At 40.6% G+C, this 26,954-nt stretch overlaps 2 protein-coding genes across 6 annotated transcripts in view; both read left to right on the top strand.

The window, feature by feature from the left end:
- Positions 1-26,954, top strand: part of Heatr5b (HEAT repeat containing 5B) — a 73,416-nt gene that overhangs the window by 6,929 nt on the left and 39,533 nt on the right. For all 5 annotated transcript variants that reach the window (XM_040730968.1, XM_040730970.1, XM_040730969.1 and 2 more), the window contains 14 exons: positions 1,188-1,359; positions 3,349-3,506; positions 4,981-5,230; positions 10,661-10,816; positions 11,390-11,640; positions 13,275-13,386; positions 14,536-14,688; positions 15,807-15,906; positions 16,538-16,647; positions 17,849-18,012; positions 18,784-18,959; positions 21,593-21,698; positions 23,400-23,590; positions 25,676-25,835. In XM_040730968.1, the coding sequence (XP_040586902.1) occupies positions 1,188-1,359; positions 3,349-3,506; positions 4,981-5,230; positions 10,661-10,816; positions 11,390-11,640; positions 13,275-13,386; positions 14,536-14,688; positions 15,807-15,906; positions 16,538-16,647; positions 17,849-18,012; positions 18,784-18,959; positions 21,593-21,698; positions 23,400-23,590; positions 25,676-25,835 (2,259 nt within the window). The remainder of the gene's footprint in view (positions 1-1,187; positions 1,360-3,348; positions 3,507-4,980; positions 5,231-10,660; positions 10,817-11,389; positions 11,641-13,274; positions 13,387-14,535; positions 14,689-15,806; positions 15,907-16,537; positions 16,648-17,848; positions 18,013-18,783; positions 18,960-21,592; positions 21,699-23,399; positions 23,591-25,675; positions 25,836-26,954) is intronic.
- Positions 18,969-21,585, top strand: LOC106021428 (60S ribosomal protein L30-like). Its single transcript, XM_040730972.1, is given in 1 exon segment — positions 18,969-21,585. A coding segment is annotated over 1 exon segment (342 nt). The 5' UTR covers positions 18,969-19,247; the 3' UTR covers positions 19,590-21,585.

Raw genomic sequence — 26,954 nt, 5'->3', positions numbered from 1 at the left:
TTGTATTTCTAGGACAAACATTACTTGGTTATGATATACTACCCTTTTTATTTGTTTCATTTTAATTTGAGGCAGCCTCTCACTGTGTAATCCTAGTCTGGCCTTGAAATCTTCATACCTAAGCCTCTCTAGTACTAGGAGTGTTATGTTATCCTTTTTGGATATTGTTGAATTCGAGTGGCAAAATGTTTGCATGGTGTTTTTATATCTTTGTCTCTGAGGGATGTTAGTGTGCAGTTTTCTTTCTCTTTTTAAAAACGTTTGTTTTTATTTAATGAGTTTTTTTGCCTGTGTATGTGCGCCACATCTGCCTGGTACCTGTGGAGGAGCAGCAGAACTGGAGTTATAGGTGGTTGTTACCTGCCAAGTGGGTGCTGGGAACTGAACCTGGGTCCTCTATAAGAATATTAAGTGCTGTCTACACTGAGTGTCTCTTCAGCCCGTTTTTCCTCTCAGAATGTCTCTATGAGGAGTCAGGCCTGGCAGATACTAACTTCATGGAACAGTTAGAAAGTTTTCTGGAAGAGTTTGTATAGAAATAGCACTTTTCTGCATAAGTATGTGGCTGAATTAATCAGTGCATAAGATTTTAAACTACAAAGTCAATTTTGGAATATATATTACTCAGGGTATCTATTATGTGTTGAGTGAGTCGTAAATCCATAGTCATTTTTATTTCTCTCCTCCTTAATTTTGGAATTTGTGTCTTTTTTCCTTGATCAATTAGATAGGTATTTAACAGATTAATTGGTGGCTTTGGTTTCATTTCTATTATCTTTGGGTTTTGCTGGTCCTGTAGCTCAGTGGTAGAGTGCTTGCTTTATGAGTATGAGGCCATGGCGTGGTTTCAATTCCCAATACTGCATAGGGGAAACCCAAACAACCAAAGAGCCAAGACTGATTTCTGTTTTCTAGATCACTGATTTCCTTTCCATCTTTACCACCATCTTTGCATACTCTAAGATATAAGTGCTTTTGTTTACTCTAAGGTTATTAGGTGTTTTTTTTTTTTTCCTTACAGGGACTTTTTCTTTTTATTGCCTGATATCTAGTTTTGAAAAACTTTCATATGGTATGTCCAGTTCTTCGTGTATTTGAGGGAGCAAGCAGAAGTTTGGTTGTGTTATTTCATCTGTGAACACAGAAGTTCTAAATTGTAATTTACCTTTTGTTTGGTTTTAAATTAGTGTCTTCTGGAGCTACAGAATGAAGCTGTGTTCATGTGGACTGCTGAACTAGAAAATATAGCTACCCTCTGCTTTAAGGCCCTGGAAAACTCAAATTATGGGGTACGGGTCGCAGTATCTAAACTCCTAGGAACAGTCATGGCTACAGCGTTGATGCCGAAACAGGCAACAGGTATTGTTGGCTAACCCTGCGTTAGACCATTGAGATACTTGAAAGCTTAGAAAATTCTCTCTTCTAAGTTAGGTATCACTCATTGAAGCCACTTCAAAAAGATCTAAATTGTTAGATATCCTTTTCCTCAAATGAAAGAACCTAAATGACACTTTTCCTAATACATTTTTGTGATAATGGTGTACACGTTAGCAATGAGCAAACTTTGGCATATTGCCAGTAGGATTTATGATCTCCTACTTGAATAATGCTTAGAGTGCAGGAGTCTGGCATCTTCTGTGCTTTCAGTCTCTGGTACATAGAGCTCCGTTTATGCCACAGTGCTAATAATGTTAAGTGTTTCTTTGCTGTGCCCGCTGCACAGCCTGTATCCGAGAATGTGCGGAGGGTGTCAGGATTGATGACACAGAGACCAGAAGGCTCCTCAAGAGGGCTCTCTTTTATTCCTATTCTGGCTGGTTATTATATACTCTGACACCAGAGGTGGAGGTGGGTGGGTCTGAAGAGGCGGTTAGTCTTTGGAAAAGGTCAAGGACAGGGCGGTTCCTTCGGGCAAGCCCTTTTCAGGAACTTATTGCCTTGGGCATTGTATTGTTTTTAGTAAACATGTTTTTAGTAAACATTGTCTTATAGCTGCCTACTCCCAGGCTGAAGTGGGTTTCTGCTCAAGGTCTGGTGTCCCCACATTTCTTGAGCATTCCTGAGCAGTGTCGGGCAGCACTGATCGCTTAGTGACTTGTTTGTTGCTTCACTGTTCCATAGATTTCTCGGGAATGGTTGTGACCAATGGGACAAACATAGTGCAGCAGGAGCTGAGAGACCCAGCTCTGCTGCTGCCCCACCTCTGTGTGGTAGCAAAGTCATTAGATAACTCTGTGTCCTCACTCTTACTGTTACGGGCTGTTTGAGATTTGATTTGCTCATCATTAGTGATAATTTTTTCATTATATGATACTAGTGAGATAACATGTTTAAATGCTATATGCAACCTATACTGTAGAATTTATTTAGTGATCAAAAAAGCCCTATGAACTTCAAGTGTCACTGTTATTGTCATTTTATAAATGAGGAAATTGAGGCTTATAGAGATTGTGTAACTTGTGTTCTGTTGTGTTAGGCATGAAAGTAAAACCTAAGTACTCAGTTCTGAGCCTGTGTACATAAACATGAGCTTTGCATCTCCACAGAATCTGCATAAGGGTCGTGTTTGCCTCTGTGTGTGAAAGGGTTTCGTTATACACGACTTGATACCTGGAGTTTAATGCATTGGTAGCTGCTATGTGGGTTCTTTTGGGGGTTGGAGAGATAGCCCACTGGTTAAAAGTACTGCTACTCTTTCCACGGACCTGATTTCTTTCCTCAGAACCCACAATAGGCAGCTCATACCACCTAGAACTCCAGTCCCAGGCATGCTCATAGGAAGAAACATGCACTTACACAAAGTTTAAATTAAGTCTTTAGGGAAAAAAAACCAAAATGTTCTCTATGTCCTCATTTTGTCAACAGTGGCTGAAATGCTGGCTGGTGTCCCTTCTGGAGGGCACATAGTCAGTCAGTCACTGTCATTATACTGCTTGCATAGACTTATCAAGTTGCCTTATTTCCTAGCTTATTCCACTTAGCATTTTTTTTTTGCTTCAAAAATAAATTCGAGGTTTTTTTTTTTTTTTTTTTTTTTTTTTTGGTTTTTCGAGACAGGGTTTCTCTGTATTGTTTTGGAGGCTGTCCTGGAACTCACTCTGTAGACCAGGCTGGCCTCGAACTCACAGAGATCCGACTGCCTCTGCCTCCCGAGTGCTGGGATTAAAGGCGTGCGCCACCAACGCCCGGCTGCAAATTCGAGTTTTTGTTTCTAAGACACTGTGACTTTTTCTATATTATAATACTCTTAACAATTGTTACTTGAACACTTAAGCTAGAATATTGGAAATATTAGTAATTCTACCTGGAAAATTCATTTGCTCTTAAACTCACTTTTCTTCCTAAAAGTCATGCGTCAGAACGTGAAGCGAGCAACGTTTGATGAAGTTTTAGAACTCATGGCCACGGGATTTCTACGTGGAGGGTCAGGTTTCCTAAAGAGTGGTGGAGAAATGTTGAAAGTCGGAGGCTCTGTTCATCGCGAAGTGAGAGTTGGAGTGACACAGGTTTGTAATACATTTGTGTGAACAAACTCTGTCCAGGTCATGTCGTGGAAGACTGTCATGACAGCATACGAGAAAAATTTCAACATTGTCCAGTCTCAATCAATGAATGGATTAATTCAAATTCCAAATCGTATACTTGTAAGAAAAGGTCGATTCTCTTTTTTTCTCTTCTGTGTTCTTTAAGGTGGGGGATCCTGGGTGTTGAATCCCAGGGACTTACGCATGCTAGGCAAATAAGTTCCTTGTCAGTTGAGCTACACCCCAGCCTAAAAGTTAAATTCTTGATGTATAAATAAGTTCATTTCTACTTTTGTATATGTAAATACCTTTAGAAAACTCAGATTTCATTTCACAACACATGCTATAAAGTAAGTTTTGTCTAACACGATAGTGCGCGCCAGAGGCTGAGGCAGACCCGTCCTTAATTCAAGGCCAGCCTGGCTCCGTGGTGGGCACTTTGTCTCAAAAATAAAAACATGGAATACAATAGAAGTGAAACCAGAAGCATGATAAAGGAAGTTGGTTTTGTTCAGGACTCTATTTTGTCTTTAGGAACTTAGGCTTTTAGATTGTAATGTTCTCCATATATCTTGTGACTAGAAGAAATTGATTTATGATTAGATTGGATTTGTCAGCGACTAACCTCTGATGGAATTACAAGATTGAATATGACTTGGAATTTTAATTTCAAAATAACAACTAATGGTTACTGATCTGATAACGTTTGGTAAGATACCTCCTGCTCCTAGTCAGAGTCACCTCGGTGGTGCCTTGTCCGTGAAACAGGTGTGCAGTGGAAGCCGGGGTTTGTCTTGGGGACATCACGGGCAGGTGCCCTGCAGCTCTCGGTGTTTCTTTGCAATGTCAGCTTCTACTCCTGTGTTACTACCTTGCTGACCCTGAGGGAGGTTACCTTTGCTTTCCGCCCTCAGCACTCCCCGTGTGCCCTTCATGGGTGGCTTTATCTTGAGAATCGCTTGTGTTGTCTTTGGCTTGGAGTTTTAGATACAGCGTCTCACTCTGGCCCAGGCTGACCTGAAAGTCTGTTGTACAGGCTGCCCTTGGATTTGAGGTGATCCCCTGGAATGCTGAGATTCCAGGTGGGCATTACCACGCCTGCCTCTTTTCAATAATTATTTTATTCGATACAGGAATGGTGGCACATGTCCTTAGGAGGCAGGTGGGTCTCTGAGTTCAAGCCTGGTCCACACAATGAGTTAGTTCCAGGCCAGCAAGGGCTCCACAATGAGACCCTGCCTCACAACAAACAGATAAAACAAAATGAAAACAGAATTGTTTCATTCAAAGATCCTACTAGTAATTCCCATGGCAGGAGTCTTAAAAGGTGGGAAATTTCACTTAGCTATGCTTTAATCTGAAGTCTAACTTCTTTTGTAATCTGCCGTGATTGCTTCTGTCGTCACTCTGCTCATTTGCCCAGAGATATCTGAGACTGTGTCTAATGTGTTTATAGGCATATGTGGTTTTCGTGACAGCGTTGGGTGGTCAGTGGCTGGAGCGTAGCTTTGCCACGTTTTTGTCACACGTGCTTGATCTGGTTTCCCATCCTCGAGCAACACAAACACATGTGGACGCCGTGTACTCAAGGCGCTGTGTCTCCTTCATCCTGAGAGCCACCGTGGGCAGTCTGTTGGGCGAGAAAGCCCAGATAGCAGCTGCCAAGGAAATCTGCCAGGCTATCGGAAAACAGATGAAAGCCGTGGGTGAGTGAAGAGCGAGGTCACAGTGTGTGCTGCTCAATATGCTCGCCATTTAGCTGAGGTCACAGTGTGTGCTGCTCATGACCATAGCTATTTAGTTTAGTTCTCCTCCTTCTTTCCCTCCTTGCCTCTGCCGCCTTCCTTTCTGAATTTGGATAGGGTCTCATCATGTGTCCTGGGCTGGCTTCAAACTTGCAATTTTTCTTCCTCAGTCTTGTAAGTACTAGGATTTTTTTTAATTAAAAATCAACATCTCTGATTGATTTGTATCTTTTGGGATTTTTTTCATAGTAATTTAAAAATGGAATTTAAATTAGATTAACTCATTTTATTTAATGAGTGAATGTCTGGCCTAAGACTGCATATGTGAGTCACACGCACGCCTGGTGCGGTGGAGGTCACCAGGGGCCTGTGACACAGATGGTGAGCCACCACACGGGTGCTGCGGCAAGCCCAGAACAAGAGCAGTTAGTGCCGGGCCCTTGAGCCATGGCTCCAGCCCCTCACAGTCGTTTTTATTGAGTACTTTAAAAATATTAAAACAGCATATAATTGTATTGAAACCAAGTGTTAAAATGAGCGGCATGTTGGTAAGTTTTAGGTTTCATTGCTAGTGCCTATGCTACTTTTAAGTTTCCCAGAGTGAGTTCCAAAACAGTCTCCAAAGCAATACAAAGAATCCCTGTCTTGAAAAACCAAAAAAAAAAAAAAGATATAACTAAATATAATTAGTATATATAATTGTCTTATGCTATTAACAAAATAAATGTACAGTTTGGTTGTGGTTTTTGTCTTTTTTTTAAAGATGGGGTTTCTCTTTGTATCTTTGGCTGTCCTGGAGCTCACTCTATAGACCAGGCTGGCCTCGAATTCACAGAGATCTGCCTGCCTCTGACTCCCAAGTGCTGGGATTTAAAAAGTCATGTGCCATTACCACCTGTTTTTTGTCATTTTAATAGCTTAACGAACTTTTTACATGCATAGGGAATAGCTGAAAAGTATTACTGTGGTGCTGTTCTTAGATATACGTGAGTATGTATGTATGTATATATATATGATTATTCACAAGTGGGGAGAAGCTTACATGCTGCTTCAAGTGTTTCAGTCCCAGCAGCCTTCTGTTAAGTGGTTGGTATGACCTGGTTAAGCCAGTTGTAGTACCTGAAAGATGGAGTTCATGCACCTTCCAATCCAGGGTGCCCACAAGGAAAGTGGGATCAATTAAAGTTTATCATTCTGTATTCTATAGCTTTATTATCAGTTCATAGTGAATGAAAAAAATGAGAACATTTTACTGTCATTGAAGGATTATTAACTTTATGGATGTAGATTAGTTATTTGACCATAAAAATCTTAATTACAGGATTAAGTAACATGATTGTATCAGGGATTTATGAGTCAGAATGTATCCTCAATTAGTAGTTTGTCAAGGCATGTTTAGTTGTCTCACATGAGGTACATTTCAATTCTAGTGGCAATTAAAAGACTTTAAGAAGAGACATGATAGCAAGTGGGAACAGGGAGGAGCATTCCAGTAAATTCTGAACTCACTTCCTTTTGAATCTACTTTCTTGTCAGTAATTTGAGGCTTCCGGTATATTGCAGCACTTGAAGCAGCAGTGAATGATAATTAACAATAGCTATTCAAATTAAATAGACCTATAACCCCTAAGGAAATAGAAGCAGTCATCAAAAGTTTCCTAAGCAAACAAACAAAAACACCCAGATCCAGATGGCCTTAATGCAGAATTCTACCAGAAATTCAAAAAACAGCTTACACCAGTTCTCCTCAAAGTTTCCACACAGAAGGGTCTTTGCCAAACTCTTTTTATAAGGCTTCAATAACCTTGATATCTAAGCCACACAAAGACACAACTAAGAAAGAGAACTTCAGACCAATATCCCTCATGAACATTGATGCAAAAATACTCAATAAAATACTGGCAAATCGGATCCAAGAACACATCAGAAAACTCATCCACCGTGATCAAGTAGGCTTCATCCCAGGGGTGCAGGGAAGTTCAACATATGAAAATTCATTAATGCAATCCACCATATAAACAAACTATAAAAGAAAAATCACATGATCATCTCACTAGATGCTGAAAAAGCCTTTGACAAAATCTAACACCCCTTTATGATAAAGGTCTTGGAGATATCTGGAATAACAGGAATTTACCTTAACATAATAAAAGCCAACATCACACTAAATGGACAGAAACTCAACTCAATTCCTTTAAAATCAGGAACAAGACAAAGCTGTCCACTCTCTCCATGCCTCTTCAATATTGTCCTTGAAGTTCTAGCTAGAGTAATAAGACAACAAAAGGAGATCAAAGGGATACAAATTGGAAGAGGAAGACGTCAAACTTTCACTATTTGCAGATGATATGATAGTTTACATAAGTGACCCAAAAAACTACCATCGCTGGTACCTCCTACAGCTGATAAATACCTTCAGCAAAGTGGCAGGATACAAGATCAATTCAAGAAAATTGGTAGCCCTACTATATACAGACGACAAAAGGGCTGGGAAAGAAATAAGAGAAACATCACCCTTTACAATTGTCACGAACAACATAAAATGCCATGGGGTAACAGTGACCAAACAAGGGGAAGACCTGTATAGCAAGAACTTTGAGTCTTTAAAGAAAGAAATTAAAGACACCAGAAGCTGGAAAGATCTCCCATGCTCTTGGATAGGTAGGATCAACATAGTAAAAATGGCAATCTTACCAAAAGCAATATACAGATTTAATGCAATCCCCATTAAAATCCCAGCACAATTCTTCACAGACCTTGAAAGAACAATTCTCAACTTTATATGGAAAAACAAAAGACCCAGGATAGCCAAAACAACCCTGTTCAACAAAGCAACGTCCGAAGCCATCACCATCTCTGACTTCAAGCTCTATTACAGAGCTATAGTCCTGAAAACAGCTTGGTATTGGCACAAAAATAGACAGGTAGACCAGTGGAATCGAATTGAACACCCTGATATTAGCCCATACATGTATGGACACCTGATGTTTGACAAAAAGGCTAAAAATATACAATGGAAAAAAGAAAGCATCGTCAACAAATGGTGCTGGCATAATTGGAGGCTGACATGTAGAAGACTGCAGAGATCACCATGCACAAAACTTAAGTTCAAATGGATCAAAGACCTCAAGGTAAATCCAGCCACACTGAACCTGTTAGAAGAGAAGGTGGCAGGTACCCTCGAACGAATTGGTACAGGAGACCGATTCTTGTACTTAACTCCAACAGCACAGACACTGAGATGTACAATTAATAAATGGAACCTCCTGAAACTGAGAAGCTTCTATAAGGCAAAGGACACAGTCAACAAGAGAAAACGGCAGCCCACAGAATGGGAAAAGATATTCATTAACCCCATTTCTGACAGAAGGCTGATCTCTAAAATTTACAAAGAACTCAAGAAGCGAGCCTCCAAAACACCAAAGGATCCAATTAAAAAGTGGGGTACAGAACTGAACAGAGAATTTTCAATAGAGGAGTCTAAAATGGCTGAGAGACACATAAGAGAGTGCTCAACATCCCTAGCCATTCGGGGAATGCAAATCAAAACAACTCTTAGTTACCATCTCACTTCTGTCAGAATGGCTAAAATCAATAACACCAATGGCAGTTTATGCTGGAGAGGATGTGGAGAAAGGGGAACACTCCTCCACTGCTCATGGGAGTGCCAACTCATACAGCCACTTTGGAAATCAGTATGGAGAATCCTCAGGAAAATGGGAATCAGTCTACCACAAGACCCAGCAATTCCACTCTTAGGCATATACTCAAAAGATACACATTCATACAACAAGGACATCTGTTCCACTGTATTCATAGCAGCATTATTTGTAATAGCCAGAACCTGGAAGCAACCTAGATGCTCCTCAACTAAAGAGTGGATAGAGAAAATGTGGTATATTTACACTATGGAGTATTACTCAGTGGAAAAAAACCAATGGAATCTTGAAATTTGCAGGCAAATGGATGGAACCCATCCTGAGTGAGGTAACCCAGTCACAAAAAGACAAACATGGTATGTACTCACTCATATATGAATTTTAGACATGGATCAGGGGAGTGCCAGCATACAATCCTACTACCAGAGAGTCTGGGAAACAGAACCTTCGTCCAGTGGCTGATGGAAGAAGAAGCAGACACCCACAGCTAAACACTAAACTGAACTCCTGGAATCCATTGACAGAGAGGGAGGATTGATGAGCAAAGGGATCAAGACTGGGCTGGTTTAACCCACAAAAACAGCAGACCTGCACAAGGGGGAGCTCTTGGACCCCAGACTGATGGTCTGGAGGCCAGCATGGGACTGACCCAGACTGTGGGTGTCAGTGAGGAGGCCTAGGCAATCTATGGGGCCCTGGGTAGTATTTAGCCCTGGCATACAAATGGACTTTGGGTGCCCATGCCACAATGAGGGATGCTTTTTCAGCATGGACTCTTGGGGGAAGGCCTAGGCCCTGCCCTGAATGAAATGACAGACTCTGGCGATCCTCCATGGAGGGCCTCACTCTCCCCGGGTATCAGAGTGGGGATTGGGTAGGGGACTGGGGGATCAGGGAGGAGGGGAGGGAGAGGGAGCTGGGATTGACACGTGAAGCAAGCTTGTTTCTAATTTAAATTCAAAAAATGAAAAAGATAGCTATTTATACTGACTGAATGTGTTCTATAGCAGGATGGGTTGATTTCTATATATGCATTGTTGACCTAAGGCTAGTCACCACAAGCACCTTTGAGACAGAGAAGGAAGTCCCTTTACAGATTAGGAATTTGACATAGCACCGTCAAGTAGCATGCCCCATCGCAGAGCTTACATGAAGTTGCTATTAGAAACTAAGTCTTTTACCCCCAAATCTGCTTTTGTGGGTGGGCTATTTGTCTGTGTTTGTTTACTGTGGGGTTGGGGATTGAACCCAATACTTCAAGTATGCAAGGCAACTGCTTTATTACTGAGGTAAATCCTGAGTCTGCTTTTGTAAAACATGGTAAATACCTGTGCCTCCTAAGTTGTATTCTTGTAAGCATCAAATATATTCAGTATGTATTTTAGCATCATTGTGAATCTCTTCACCAGGGTTGTAATGTCATGTCAGGGCTGGCAAGATAGCTCAGTAGTTACATGTGTGATACTAAGCGTGATGACCTGAGTTCAGTCTCTAGAAGAGATGTGGCAGGAGAAGAGTAATTCCAGCACGTTGTTCTGTGACTTCCACATGGGACCTGTGGCTCACACTTGTCCCTGCTCCTAAAAAGTTTACAACCAGCTCAGTCAGTACTAGTGACCTGAGTTTGCCACTAAGAATAACTGCATGGTTTTAACATGTAGGAATCAAATGGTCTGGATTAGAAGACAGTCACAACTCATTTCCCCCCTCAGTACCTGGTTTTGTGTTTCAGAAGCTGTAGTGAATGACACAAGCAGTGAGAACAAATCTGGAGCAGCAGACATTGCAGCAAGCCAGCACGTCATGGTCTGTGCCCTCCAGGAGCTTGGGAGCCTGGTGCAGAGCCTGAACGCCACTGCCTCTCCTCTCATTCAGGAAGCATCCATAGGTGCGCCCAGGGCTTGCTACAATGGTTTCAGAATATACTTGAGATCGGCATTTACCTTGTAGTAACTTATCACCGTGACTAGCAGATCACTGAGCTTTGTTTAAATTAATCTCCACAGTGATAGAAATATTGAATTAAATATTAAAGTTTTAAGAGACAAATTAACTGTGAGAAAGGTTTCTAATTGGCCAAAATTTGCTGAGGACAATATAATTTTATAGCAACTCTATTCTATTTATTTACTTTTTGGAGGAGTATCTATGTAGCTCTAACTGGCATAGAACTCAGTATGTAAAGCAGGATGTGCTCAAACTCAAAGATCTGCCTGTCTCTGCTTCCCAAGCACTGAGATTACAGGTTTGAGCCACCACCCCCAGTTCAACTCTTAAATTTCACTGGATGTAATTATTCTTTGCACGATATATCCCTTTAAAGTACTCCACTGTTTATGAACCATATATGTGCTTCTTGGCAAAGTTAAGGAACTATGAAATTAAGGGATTGATATTTTAATTATTATACTGAAATTGTTTTTCTTCAGAAAGGAATAACGATTTGAGATTTTCTTTCTAGGACTTTTGGAGATTGTGACGTCTGTACTTCTTCACCCAAGCATGGCTGCTCGGCTTGCTGCTGCATGGTGTCTACGTTGTGTGGCTGTGGCATTGCCCTTCCAGGTGACACCATTTCTAGATAGGTGTGCGGAACGGCTCAATAACCTCAAGACTTCACCGGAAGCTGTTAGTGGATACAGTTTTGCAATGGCTGCTTTGTTGGGTGGAGTGCATCAGTGTCCTTTGGGCATTCCTCATGCCAAAGGAAAGGTATGGCAGAGTCTGCGTGCTGGCAGGTGGGCTTTGGTTCCTATTGGAGCTCTGCTGCTGAGCTAGGTAGTTAGTTCTCCTAGGAACAATAGGTTTTATCTGTGTATTGTATCATGTTATAATTTCTTTTAGAAGAAAAACAACTATGTAATGACCATCTAAAACTCAAAACCTTTACTGTTTTTTTTAGAGGGAGGGAGGGAGGGAGGGAGACTGTGTTTGTGTGTACCCTTGTGCACATGCATGTAAATGTTGTTTGAGCTCCAGTGTTTAAGAAATTCTCCTGTGTCTGCCTCTTGAGTAACTAGGCTATAGTTAGGTGCCACTGGGCCTGGTGTTCTTTCAATTTTTTAAAGGAATTTCTTTTTTTAATTTATTAATTTCATTTTATATGCATTGGTGCTTTACCATGGGTGCAGGTCCCCTAGAACTGGAGTTACAGACAGTTGTGAGCTACCATGTGGGTGCTGGGAATTGAACTCAGGTCCTCTGGAAGAGCAGTCAGTGCTTTTAACCAGTGAGCCATCTCTTCAATCTCTGTTCTTTTCAGTTTTTGAAAATAAAAATATTACACTGCTTTGTGTAAAAGTGGCAGAGAATAATCTATTGCCATATTTATTATTTAACAATAATTAGAAATTAAATTGTTTTTCATAAGCCATTACCATTCTTTCTATTGTATGTTACTATCTAGTACATAGTCTGTAAGTATGTTTTCTATGTAATACACTATATATATACATAGTATATACTACAATCATAGTACATACTATATATGTAAAGGGAAGCCTTCCCGCCAGCCTGGTTCCAGAGCCTCATCAGTCCCAAATAAACACACAGGAGGCTATATTAATTATGAAGCTGTTGGCCTTGCTTGTTTCTTACTGGCTAGCTCTGACTTAAGTATTTACCCCATAATTGTTAATCTAAGTATTTCTCTTACCGGAGAAATTTCCGGGCTTCCTACCCCATGGCGGTTACATCTTGACTTCCTGTGTTTCTCTTACCCAGAGTCCTCCTCGACTCCTAGTCCCACCTATCTTACTTCCCTATTGGCCAACAGTGCTTTATTGACATATACACAGGACTTCCCCCATCATATATAGTATATGTTCTATGTAGTATACTAATAAACACAGCATATACTACTATCATACATACTGTATATATACATAGTATATACTACTATCTTTCTTGCTATTATATACATAACATAGTATATAATACTGAATCTGTGCTATCTCTGTGCTCTGTAAGATTAGCTTAAAGGCAGGTGCAACAAGTTCTTGGATATAGGATAGTAAATAGTACCAACAAACAATGTACTATATTAAGTGGTTACCTAGCCCGCCCCAGTTGTAGTCCTGTATTAGCATATTCAATCCTGGCAAAAGCGAGGGCAACACTCCTGTTTTACCAAAGTGGGGTTGGGATGGAACCAGGCAGTATGGCTCCAGAGATTACTCTGCCCGGCACACTTTGGGTGCCCGGGAACTATTCATGCCGGAACAGAGTAGCTTTCCATCAGGCTGCTGTGGAACTATGCTAGCACAAGCTGGAATGGACAGTCCGTCTTTAGTAACATATGTAAGCTGCCTGTTTTGTTGTTGCTTACTCATCGACTTCTCTTGCAGATGGTAGTCAGTATTGCTGAGGACCTGTTACGGACTGCGGCCCAAAACAGCAGGCTGTCTCTACAGCGCACCCAAGCTGGCTGGCTTCTGCTTGGAGCACTCATGACTCTAGGTATAAGCATCTTGGCTGACTCTGTAGCTGAGGTTAAAAATAATAAAGGTGTATTACCTATTATTCAGGAGTAAACATCTCTTTTTGGCAATTACTTTTTTAGTTGGAACTTTTCTAAAGTTTCATCTTTCCCAAAAGAATAGTCATCATCTATTTAAAGAGCTTAGAGTTGTCGAAGGAGAGAGACTTATGAGGAGAAAACTGGACGGCCTGAGCACAGTCATGGCTTTAATAGTGGGGAAGTCCCGTTTCTGCAGCCGAGGCGGTGCTGCGTGGGGGAGTACGTCATATGTGTTTGTTTCCCTGAGCTCTGGGATAATCTTAGGTACAAAGTTCAGTCTTGTGCGTAGGACAGAAGCACATGTCACAGTGCTGACTGGAGCCATTTCTTAGTTCACCTGCTCCCACAAAGTGCACGCGTGTGCTAAGAGGTTGTGCACTGTTTAAGGTCTGCCTGTTGGACATTATATTGACCTGTTTTCTAAAGAAGATAAAGTGGTAACTCTTTTCCAGAAGTTTATGTTAAGTATGTTAATGGTACGTTTAAATGAATTTCTTAGGAATGCAAATATTGTTTCTCCATGTAGCTAACCTCACACTGCCCACAGGTGGAGGAGCATGCACTTGTATGTGTGAGAGTAGGTGTATGTGTTCATATTCACATGTGTTTGTGGGAAATTTCTCAGCAAATATTATTATGGATAATATGGAGCACACTATTTTGAATGTATTCAAGGAAAATTTTAATAGCATCTTGTATACATGGGTACTAAAAATACCTTTAAAGTAACTTTTATTGTGTCTTGGTACCTATTTTATTTTACCCACTGCATAAGAGCATTCTGAAATTTAATTTTAAACATAAAAAATAGAGTGAAATGACGGAGGTGTTGGGAAAGTTTCTGCTTCTGTTGTTTTGTTTGTTTGTTTTGTTTTGGTGTTTTTACTTTGTTGAGGGGATCTCATGGCAGCTCTGGCTGGCCTCAGACTGGTATGTAGCTGATGCTTGCCTTGTCTGTGGTTCTCCAGCCCCCACGTCCCATGTGTTGGGATTACAGGCCTGGGTCATTACGCCCAGGGGAACTCACCTCCTTTGACTTCTGTTTTTGTCTGTGTTATCAGTTTTGTCTTCTTCGTTTTCTTTTTTAGGACCCTCTGTTGTTCGGTACCACCTACCCAAGATGTTGCTGTTGTGGCGAAACGTGTTCCCCCGTTCCTTAAAGGAGCTGGAGGCTGAGAAGGCCCGGGGAGACTCTTTCACCTGGCAGGTGACACTGGAGGGCCGTGCCGGGGCTTTGTGTGGTAAGAACTGAAGCATCACACTCTCAGAGTGCTCCCACATTACTATTTAGGGCTGCTTTTGTCACCAAGATGTTTGTAGGTGATGAAATTCACATTTACATTTTTACTTTTATATCTGTTGTTGGGTGTGTGGACGCTTAGATTTCAGAGACTTTATAAAAAAAACTCCAGTTTGCTCTTAAAGCAAACTATCATCACAATAGTAGCTGGAAATGGAGCCAGGACCCGGAGGTGTAGTGACAGTGTCAGTCGGGAGCTGGGACCCGTGCTCCTTTGCCCTCAGTAGTCGCATTCACTTCTCTTGGTGTTGGAGCACTGCTTCCCACATCAGATGCCAGCACAGAAGCGGGCGCCCATCTGCTGCCGGGGCTACCTTTCCTTGCATTATGAAAACACTTCCAGATGTTGCTGCTTGTTCAGACATCAGCACTCCAGAAAGGCGATACAGTGAGAGCATCTGGGGGTCAGCATGTCCAGGAAAAGCTCAGATGTTGTTCATTTGGGACTAGAATTGCAGTGGGCCTCTCTCCTGCTTGGCTTTTTCCTGGCATAAAAAAAATGCTTCCTTCCCCACAGTTGGGAGACTCTTCCGGGTCAGGTGGCCAGGTGGGGGCGCCAGTGTGCCTCTGTAGGTCTGAGGCATGCTTGGGCGTAGCTATTTTGCCAAAGGATAAGGAAAGAAATCCTTTCTCTGTGGGCCATCTGTTTACTCCTGTCCAGCTTTCTTTGTAGTCATCTGAATTCCTACTCAAAGTCTCCCTAACATAGTTTCCTCCCTCCATTTCTAGTTTCCATTTTTTTCTGGTAGTTTTTGTTTCTGTTGTTTCTGCTTTTTCTTTTAGTTTGACATGACTTTTCAACCTTCTATTTTATAGTAATTGAGAACTATAGATGTCTTGTTTTGTTTTTTTGAGACAGGGTTTCTCTATGTAGCGTTGGCTGTCCTGGAACTCACTATGTAGACTGGGCTGACCTTGAACTCACAGAGACCCACCTGTCTGCCTCCCGAGTGCTGGGATTAAAGGTGTGCGCCGCCACCACCCAACTAGAGAACTGTAGATGTCTTTACCATTCTATAATGTTTAAAACCTCTCAATCTTTCAAAATTTTTTCTTTAGCCATGAGGAGTTTTGTTGCACATTGTCCTGAGCTCTTAACTGAGGATGCAATTAGGAAATTAATGACTCCTATTGAATGTGCCATGACCATGATGTCTCAGTAAGTAAACAGTTTGGATCAAGTTAACATCTTGCATGTGTTTGTGGTGTGTGCTTATATGTATGTGTGTTCACATATACATATGTGTGGCAGCCAGAGGTTGATATAGGATGCCTCCCTCAGTTACTTTTCAGCATATATATTGAGGCCAGGACTCTCTCTTGAACCCAGGGCTCACCAATACTGTTAGTCTTGTTAGCCAGCTTGCTGTGAGGGTCCTCTGTGTCTGCCTCCCAAGCTCTGGCATTTCAGTTGGGCCACCACGCTCACTGAGCATGTAAGCGTATACTGAATCATTCAAGATCTGATCCTCACAGACACCTTGTTTTATATGTTAATCAATAAAAATGTAGTTAGCATTTTTTTACTTCTCAGTTTATATAGAAAGCATCTAAACTTTGTTTTGTGAAGTGAATTTAAAAGTTGTATTAATGGTGTGGTTTAAAATGCAACGTATTCTGAAGTGTTTCTGTTGGCTTTATTATTGATCACAAAACAAACTGAAAACAGATTAGCTTATCAGTGTACTTTGGGAGTACTTCAGTGCATTGCTAAATGACCTTGTTAATTGTCTATAAGAAATGCTTATTGTAACAGCTAACTGACCCTAATTTCACTTTCAATATCGTAGCATTCCATCTGTAATTAAGGCCCATGGAGCCCATCTGAAAGCTAGTGCCGCAATGGTCCGATTAAGACTTTACGATATCTTGGCTTTATTACCTCCAAAAACTTACGAAGGTAAATAGAATGTGTAGAATCTGGTCAAGATTCTTCATTGTGTCTCTCAGTTCTTCATAGGGTTAGGGTTCTAACCAGGGCTCCCCCTCAAACTTGCTTTGCAAAAGAAGGCCACCGTTTTGCTTTTCTTCACCTAAAGGCATTTGTATTTGTTGTGTTTTATCATAGTCTGGCTACCATTCCAAGCTCCTGCTGTGATGCTGACCCAACTTAAGAGGTCAAACACCTGTTCTGTAAATCAAGAGTCTTAGCAAAAGACGTTTGCCTGCTGGTTACCTGGAAAGTGGTGGTTTCCATTCAGACCCAGATGATTTGCCCTCAGAGTCTATATTTTAATTACCTTCCCCAGTTACTCCATGCACATTGTAACACAGTCAATAGTCTAGGTGTCCTTGAAGGGAGGATAATAGTTTACTTGACAGAAATGAAATATATAAAGTAATATCAAACCACTAATTTCTCTCTAATACAACTAAGCCCACAAGCTTTGGTGGGTACTATTCAGTGTTTGCATGTACTGGACAGTTAATAAATAATGTCATATAGCATATAATGTGTTTAAAATAAAGGCTTTTAGTTTGGACTTAAACTGCACTATATCAGAATAAAAAGGAAAATTCATTGTTATATATGAAAACTAATATATGTCAGGCCTAATGGTGTAAGCCTGTAATTTTAGCTACTTGAGAGGCTGAGACACTAGGATCATAAGTTTAAGACCTGTTTGGTCACGGCATGAGTTTAAGGCTAACTTTAGTGGTACACTGTCCTTAAAATTATTTAAAAATAAGGAACTGGGAGATCTTACCTAGTGGAAGAACACTTACCTAACAGCTATGAAGCCCTAGACTCTTCAGAACTGTTGAGGGGAAAATCCGTATTAAAATATTTTGAGTGAGAATTGTATTGTGGCATGTAGCTGTGGTCTCAGTTGCTTGTGTGACTGAAGTAGGGGTTGTCTTGAGCTCAGGATGTCAAGGCCTGTCTGGGAAGTTGTAGTGAGAGCCTGTTTTGGTGGGAATGATGGGGGGGGGAGGGGAGAGAATCTAGAAAGAAAAGAGGGAGAGAAGAAAGGGAAAGAAGAAATTGTATGGCTGGTTCACAAAGGGATGGAAATTGACTTTATTCCTGTTAGACACAGTGCTGATCTTTGTGGACATGAAATTACTGTTTTGGTCTGTTCTGTTACTCTGTGTCTTAGGGTCCTTCAATGCTCTTCTCAGAGAGCTGGTAGCAGAGTTCACTCTGACTGACAACTCAGCCAACACAACCACCTCCCTCCTTCGGTCCCTCTGCCATTATGATGACAGTGTTCTTCTGGGCTCCTGGCTTCAAGAGACTGATCATAAGTCAATCGAAGACCAGGTAGTAAAACACACAAGGAAATGAAATTACTAGAGTAGTCTAAAACAGTGGGCCTCTGACCTTTGTCATTGAAAAAGAAGCTACTCTGGGCCACAGTAGCGTTCATTTGCTTTCTTCTCTACTTATTAGCATCTTAAAGGTGGATAAATGGTGAAAAGGGCAATAGTAGTATAAAATTTGGCAAAACGTCTTCTTTCAGTACCCTTTGTATTTAGTTACTCAGTTGTGTCCACGGCAAAACTCAGATTTAACTGGCTTTTTGGTTGCTAGTGTTTTGTTTTATTTAGTTTTGTAACAGATTAGGAAGAAATGAGAGTTAATAAATTGGATATTTAGAATCAAATAAACTGTTTTTATACAAAAAAATTTAACTAGGCATGGTAGCACAAGCCCTCCATCCCAGTCTTTCAGAGCTGGAGGCTGAGACAGAGAAGAAGGTAAATTCAGGTGTGTTTCTTGTCTGGGTTACATAGTGAGAAGCTGTCTTCAAAACAAAAACAAAAACAAATCTGCTTAAGTCATTTTTGTGGGTTTTGTTACAATGGATACAATTTTGCTTGACCGTTAAAGTGTTTGAAATGAACATGACTTTTCTTATGACTCCAGAAGATGCTGATAATGACGTTATTTAATGACAAAACTATATTTTAATCTGCTTAAAGCTGTTGGGCCTGGTCAGGTTTTACCCTGCGCTGCTCTGTCTGCTGTCCGGTTCTTGGTGAGTGGCTTTCCTAAAGGAGCTCTGGTTACCTTCATGCTCTCCTCTCGCAGCTCCAGCCCAACAGTGCGTCTGGAAGCGGGGCCCTGGAGCACGACCCTTCTTCCATTTACCTACGGATCCCTGCTGGGGAAGCCGTGCCTGGTCCTCTCCCTCTCGGAGTCTCGGTGATTGATGCCTCCGTGGCTCTTTTTGGCGTTGTGTTTCCACACGTTTCTTATAAACACAGGTTAGTGTAAAGTTAGCTGGGCGATTTTACTCAAATATAAATTACATTTAAGAATAGATTTTTTTCCATCCCAGCTAATTCCACAATAACATAGGTTTTACTTAAGCAGTGCTCTCATGAGTTTAATGGCATAATTTATATGTACATGATAAAATAAATTGACTGCAAATTCCCTGTAACTTGAAACTTAAGATTTAGCTCTGGGTGGTGCGATCTACTTCCTTTCTCGCTCCCTGCATCTTGGCGGCTGCTCTTGCTTGGGGGCTGTCCCACACCTGAGGCAGGAAGATGGTGGCCGTAAAGATTAAAAAGTCCCTGGAGTCGATCAACTCCAGGCTCCAGCTCGTGATGAAAAGTGGCAAGTACATGCTTGGGTACAAGCAGGCTCTTAAGACAGTCAGACAGGGCAAAGCCAAGCTGGTCATCCTCACCAACACCTGCCCGGCCTTGAGGAAATCTGAGATAGAACACTATGCCATGGTGGCTAATACCGGTGTCCATCACTGGTGGCAATAACATTGAATTGGGCACACGTGTGGACAATACTACAGAGCGTGCACACTGGCTGTCATTGGCCCAGGTGACTCTGATGTTATTAGAGGCATGCCAGAACAGACTGGTGAAAAGTAGTAAACCAGAAAAGCCTGCCTTTACTAAAGCACTCAAGCTCTCTTAAAAAAAGAGATTTAGCTCTGTGTACTTGCATCTAGTACCTACTGTTTTATGGAGCATGTCTTACCCGACAGAGTTTTCATCTCAGTAGTTTGACAGTTTCTGAATTAAACTATGTCTCTAATTAGAGCTGTTTTCTTGATTGTTCTGCTACTGAACACGTACATGTGTGAGAAGTCTACTCTATTGAATGGGTCGGTGAGATGCTCAAGCCTGGGTCACAGGGACCCAGCATAGCTGTCCTTTCTGGTAACAGGGGACTTTGGCCTGCTGTGTTCTGCATCCACAGTCACTACCCCTGACTCTAGAAGCAGTTTATATATTTGTCATTTCCCAGAAGGGAAAACTGAATCAATGTAAGACCTTCCATATTCCTTGACTTTTACAAAACATGCCTTACGATATTATTGTTTACATCCAAAAGATAACTATATTTTTAAACATGTAGGTTATTTGATGAATTGCTTTTAATTATTGGCTTTTCATATTCAAGCTTGATTTAAGTACAACTGATTACCACATCAATGTTAAACAACACTAAAGCTGGAAACCTTTAAATTATATCTACTTAACAACCTTGCTTCAAATCTAAGCATATCCAAGCCCTAGACCTGTGGCTTTGGCAAAGTTGCATAGCTAGTTGTGAAATTCACTTTTAATTAGTTTTGTGTGTGTGTGTGTGTGTACTTTTTGTTGTTGTTGCTTGTTTGTTTTGTTTTTTCTGTATTTACAAAATTGCCCAAAGCTAAACCTTTCTTGAGGTCTTTCAGTAGCTTCTGATAGGACAGGATATGGGGTAAAATTTTCTTCTATTTATGTATGCATGCTCTTCCTGCATGCCGGTATGTGTGCCATGTGAGTCACCGGTGCCAAAGTACACCAGAAAAGGGCTTTGGATCCCCTGTAACTAGAGTCTTAGATGGTGTGAGCCACTATGTGGGTGCTGGAAACTGCATTCTCTGCAAGAGCAACAAGTGCTCTTAACTGCTAAGCCGTCTTCCAACCCCTGAGTAAGATTTTTTAAGATAAAGCAACAACATAAACAGAACCTTGACTACATGGAGTTTAAGGTTAGCATATGCTTTATAGAGAGACCCCATATCAACATAATAAAGAAGAAAAGAAAAAATTCTTCAAGGGCTGAAGAGATGGCTCTGCAGGTACAGAGGCTTGCTGCCATGACAGCCTGAGTCTGGTCCTTGGCCTGTCGCCGTTGGAGAGAGTTGACTCCCACAGATAGGCCTCTGATTTGCACATGCTCACCTGGCACATAAGCATCCACACATCTACACAAGATAAATACAAAGAGTTCTAAAATTATGCCACTCTTTTCTTTCTAATTCAAAATTATCTGCAGAAACAATTATTCTTCTGTTCTGTTAAAAATACTTTGAGGAGAACAGGTGAAGTGACATATGTCTGTGACACTCAGGTCCTCAGGAGGCTGAAGCAGCAGGAGGGAGAGTCAAGGGTAACCTGAGCAGCATAGGAAGAAATTGTCAACACACTGCTCACTGCATGTCTAGAGAGCAATGTGAGAGAGAAGGGAGGAGCCAGTACACTGATGGCCTCCCTAGCAGCACAACTCTGAGGACCCAGTCTTTCCCACATAGGGGCCGGGGGACATTCACAGTGCCAATGTCACTCTAAGTCAGAATAAACGTTACTATAAATCAGAAGTTTTGTTGGACACTGGTGAAAATGTTTTAAGACCTCTGAAATTATGACTATTAGTGTGCTAATTGAAATTAATATTAAGTTTCCTTTCTTGTTCTTGTTAATTGACTACGTGAGTATATATATTATGCAGGAGGTAAAAGTCGGTTTTCAATCAGCTATGGGAATGAAATGGACACAGTCAGGGGACATAACTGATAAATAATTAGTTTATAATCTTATCTCTGTTTTTGAGCCATAATTAAATTAAAAACCACTAATGTGATCTTATCCTATTACTATAGGTTACAAATGCTGGATCACTTTGCTGAATGTGTTAAGCAAGCCAAGGGTGTCCGCCAGCAGGCTGTGCAGCTGAATATATTTACCGCCGTTCTTAGTGCCCTGAAGGTAGACTCCCAGAATAGCACAAATGTTCTAAAGATGTTACTGTGTTTGTAAAAGCCAGGCATAGCAAGATTGTTATAGTGCTTATTTTTCTATGTGTATGCGTTTGATAATGGTGATTTCATGTTAATGTGATACATATACTAGAAACTATATGGAGTTTATTTTAATTAAATCAGTATTTTCTATTTTAGTAATTTAAAGGTTCTCATTTCAGTTTGAGCCTCAGATTTTACAAGCACCAATAATTTTCTTTTGGGATTTCCTGAGATGTCTGTTTAATGAGAACTGCTCTTCTAATGAAGATTTATGAGATAAACCTTAATTTCCACTGTGATTTAAACTGAGTCAGCAGAGGATGTGTTCCATAAAGGAGAGAATGCTGTCTGTAGGGAGTTTTCTGGATTAACTACTTAACTGGCTTTATTCTCAGCACATAGTATCCAGGCTTTCGTGGGTTACTTAAAAACCTTTATATATTATTTAGTCCTGGGGTTATTATAGAATGGTGCTGTAATAATAAAATTTAGCATAGCAAAACTACAGGTGATTAAATAAGGGTTCCTTAAGTCATGCTTTGCAAGCGTGGTGTTGGGGAAGAAAGCAAGCATTGGTTAGAGAAATAACTTTGGGGTTATTTGTGTAGCCATTGGTATATGCCCTAAGTCGAGACTGACACTGGCATCTGAGTATTAACAAAGGCAGTGAGGTGGCCATGGCTCTTAGCGCTTGGAAGAATAGTAGGTTCAGCATCGCAGTGGAGATTGCACTTTTCTAAGAAGACATGGCTGATGCCTCTGCTCTAGTTAGCACTTTCTGCTGGCTCCATTGCTTACGCTTTTCATCTCAGGCAAGACAAGTAGATTCCAAAGCAGCAGGTACAGCTGGAACAGAAAGTAACTTAGGTCAGCATTCAGTTACTGCCACCCATCTGTCTTTACATATGTATTGATTGAACACTTTAGACATAGTTGTGAGGTTCTTTGTTTTATTCGTTTATTTATTTATTTATTTTTTTGTGGCACCGATGATTGAATCCAGGGCCTAATATGTGCTAGGCACATATCACTGAGCTATCTCCAGCCCATTTTCAAATTTTTATTTGACGGTGGGGTCTTGCTAGTTGGCCAGACCAGTCTTGAGGTTGCTGTGTAGACAGAGACAGACAGACCTTTAACTTGCAATCCCCCTGCTTCATCCTCCCAAGTAGCCAGGACCACAACTTGGAGCCACATAGTGTTTTTTTTCCCCACTCCACATGTTGTTTATTGAATTTTTATGCAAAAAAATCAGTTTCATATTCATTACAATAGTACATTTAGTCAGATGACTAATGCTCCATTTAACTTTACAGTGTCCTTTATGCCCAAATGAATATTGAGTATTAGCCCTTAGGTAGAAATTTTTTTTTTTTTTTTTTTTTTTTTTTTGGTTTTTCGAGACAGGGTTTCTCTGTGGCTTTGGAAGGTAGCTTCTGCCATGGATTGTGTTTCTAGGGCCAGTGGGACTACTGACTATTAATTACTGTGTTCTGAAGTCACACCTAGGGAGTGTTCACAGTCCATCTAGCAGGTATCAGCCCAGGTGTAGCATGTATAATGTGTGAAGACATCTGAATTTCCTAAGATTGCAGCATATCTTTTTCCTCATTGAACATGAATTATGAATTGATATCATTATTCTTTTAAAAACAAATCAACATAGGGTTTAGCTGAAAACAAGAGTACCTTAGGACCTGAGGAAGTTCGTAAATCTGCTCTGACACTGGTTATGGGAGCTCTTGACAACCCAAACCCCATCTTACGGTGTGCAGCCGGGGAAGCCCTTGGAAGGATGGCTCAAGTGGTGGGAGAGGCATCTTTTATTGCTCGAATGGCCCAGTACAGCTTCGACAAGTAAGTGTTTCTCCTGAAAAGTGTCTCAACCAGTCTAAGATGTCTTTTAAGTGGTCAGAAATAGTTACCTAGACTATGTGTTTTCTCCATGGGTTACAGCATGTGACAATTTTATAATCTTAATTTTTAATTCAGTAATTTATGGACCTCTTGATTCTGGGAGAGATGTAACATGTTAAGAACGTTTGAGGAGGACCTGGTTTCTCATCTGCCTTTTGGAATCAAGAACGTCAGTCAAGACTTCCCCATCACGGCACCCTCAGCCATACTCTGCTCTTTCTGCCTCACTTTACCCGTTTGCTCTTTCTCTTCCCGGTATAAGACCTCACGTAGAGGAGAAAAGAAAGTTACACTTTAGGTTTTAAGGATTATTGTGCATGTTAACCATGAGGCGTAACCTCAAAGATCCAAACAAGCATGACTGAGATGAGAAATGTGGTTTTCAGTATTGTTCTGTGGGTGCTTAAATGGAGAAGTTAAAAATCAGAAGGCCATGAAATAACACGAGTCATATAAATTATCCTTCTTAACTCACGTATTTTCAACAATTAAATGTATTAATCCATATCATAATCATTAACAAGAAAGAAAGAATTAAAAGTAGTTTCTGAACTCTTACATTTTGAGAATAGCTTTCCTTGTTTTCACATATGAATGGCAGCCTGGTTGGCTATGGGATAATGCCTCAGGTGCCATGACAAAAATCCCTGACAGCAGTTTAAGAAAGGATGATGTGTTATGGCTCACAGTCCCTCCTCCAGGAAGGGGGGGTAGTAGGAGCGTGAGAGCAGGTTCCGCTGTATCCATAATTAGGAAACAGAGTTTTTGGTCCCAGCATAGTTGCTTTGGTTACTGAACAGCTGATCTATGTCTCCACCAAACTGATGAATACTGTTAAGTATATATTTTACATCAGATTTTAAGACTTAGTTTGGACCAGGCTTTTGTGGTACATGCCTTTAATCCCAGCACTTAGGAGGCAGAGACAGGCGGATCTCTGTGAGTTCGAGACCACCCTGGTCTACCGAGTGAGTTCCAGAGCAGGCTCCAAAACAATACAGAGAAACCCTGTCACGAAAAACCAAAAATAAAATAAAATTTAAAAACCCTTTTCTTTAAAAAAAAAGACTTAGTTTGAAAAACAGTGTATCTCAGTAATTTATTAATCACATCATGATATTTTAATATTTTACTGGTACCTCGTTAAAATTAATTTCTGTTATCTTTCTCTTCTGTTTTGGGACAAGTATATTAGAAGTTATGTGTGTGCTGTATTTCAATTGAACATTTCTGTTCAGTGTTGTTTATGTGATGGTTACATTCAGTGTCCAATTATCATTATGTACTTGACACTTTAAATTGGTGAGTTTTAAACCCAGGTGTGATGACTTATACCTGTAATACCAGTGTTTGGAAGGCTAAAGTGGGATTGCCATAAGTTTGAGGCTAGCCTGGGCAGTTGATAAGTTTTACATAGTAAGTACATCTCAGTTTAAACTATTTTAAAATTTATGTTCAGTATATCCTTTATTTTTAAACTTTTATTAAAATATATCTTAGGGGCTGGAGAGATGTCTTAGAAATTAAAAGCATTTACTGCTTATTGAAAAGACCCAAGTTCAATTCTCTGCACCCACACCAGGCATGTTACAACTACCTGTAACTTTGCGTTTGGGAATCCAGTGTACCCTCTGCTGGTCTCTGTGGGTGCCCACATCTAATTCACCTACATGTGAATAAAATGAAATCTTTTTTATATGTATATAAAATATATGTAGAAATTTTCCCATCTTATAGAGACTTTGATCATAATTGCAGCAGCTGGGGTATAGCTCAGTGATAAAGTGCTTGTTTAATGTACACAAGGCTATGGATTTATTCCCTAGCACTTCAAAAACACAACAAAATATAGGAAATTTCTTAAGTAAAATAAGAAATGTGTTGTGTATTCTCAGGATGCAGGTTCTTTTTCTTGGCACTAGGGATTGAATCTAGTACTTTGTACACACTGGTCATGTTCTCAGCCAAAGACTGTCACTAGAGGAAAATGGAGAAAATGATTCCTGTTGCATCATCTTTTCTCAGGCTGAAGTCGGCTCGAGATGTTGTATCCAGGACTGGTCATTCACTGGCCCTTGGCTGCTTGCATCGTTATGTTGGTGGCATAGGATCAGGACAACACCTAAAGACCAGTGTCAGCATTTTATTGGCTCTAGCTCAAGATGGAACATCCCCTGAAGTTCAGGTACACAGTATTGAAGTATTTTTCTACAGTTGCTTTTGAGACAAGGTCTCCCTGCTCTGCCCAAACTGACCCCAAACTTGCTATTCACCTGCCTCAGCCTCCTGAATGCTAGGATCACAAACATGTGCCCGACACAAAAATTTTAAACACTATCTATGCCTGATAAGTTGTTAGGAAAATGTATAATGCTTTTTCCTTGTTATTTCAGGAATTTATTTAGACCATTAGCAAGAGTTTTGTTTTCAACATAATCTTCGAAGTCTGCCTTTTCCTGGGAGTTAAACCTATTGTTGTGTGTGTGTGGTGTGTGTGTGTGTGTGCGTGTGTGTGTTTGTGTGCGTGTCTGAGGACTCAAAGCTAACTTCTGTAAATGAGAAAATGAGAGAAAACATGGCATTTGTCTTTCTGGGTCTGCAGTAGCACTTAGAATGTCTGTTTCCAGCACCATGCATATACCTGCAATTTTCATAGTTCACGTATTTACTGTCAAGCATATTATATTGTTTATTTTTTACTTTTTGCATTTCCTTTCATTATTAGGTTGGTTGATATCTAATTAGCCTCTTTCCCCCCTTACTTCTGCTTTTACCACTAGGGTCATTGAATCACACTTAGTCTTTGAGCATTTTTTTAACCTTTGTTTTTTCTCAAACATCTTATGATTGAGCAAATATAGTTGCAATGAAACTTTAAGAGTATACACATGTGTGAGTTCACACATATAAGAGTATACACATGTGAGAGTACACACATGTGAGAGTACACACATGTGAGAGTGCACACATGTAAGAATATATACATGTGAGAGTACACACATGTGAGAGTGCACACATGTGAGAGTACACACAAGTGAGAGTGCACACATGTGAGTATACACATATGAGAGTACACACATATAAGAGTATACACATGTGAGAGTACACACATGTGAGAGTGCACACATGTAAGAATATATACATGTAAGAGTATACACATGTGAGAGTACACACATGTGAGAGTGCACACATGTGAGAGTACACACAAGTGAGAGTGCACACATGTGAGAGTATACACAAGTACACACATGTGAGAGTGCACACATGTAAGAGTATACACATGTGAGAGTGTACACATGTAAGA

Source organism: Mesocricetus auratus, unplaced genomic scaffold (assembly GCF_017639785.1).
Source record: "Mesocricetus auratus isolate SY011 unplaced genomic scaffold, BCM_Maur_2.0 Super-Scaffold_100024, whole genome shotgun sequence".
NCBI lineage: Eukaryota > Metazoa > Chordata > Mammalia > Rodentia > Cricetidae > Mesocricetus > Mesocricetus auratus.
This window is presented reverse-complemented; position numbering and strand designations above follow the sequence as displayed.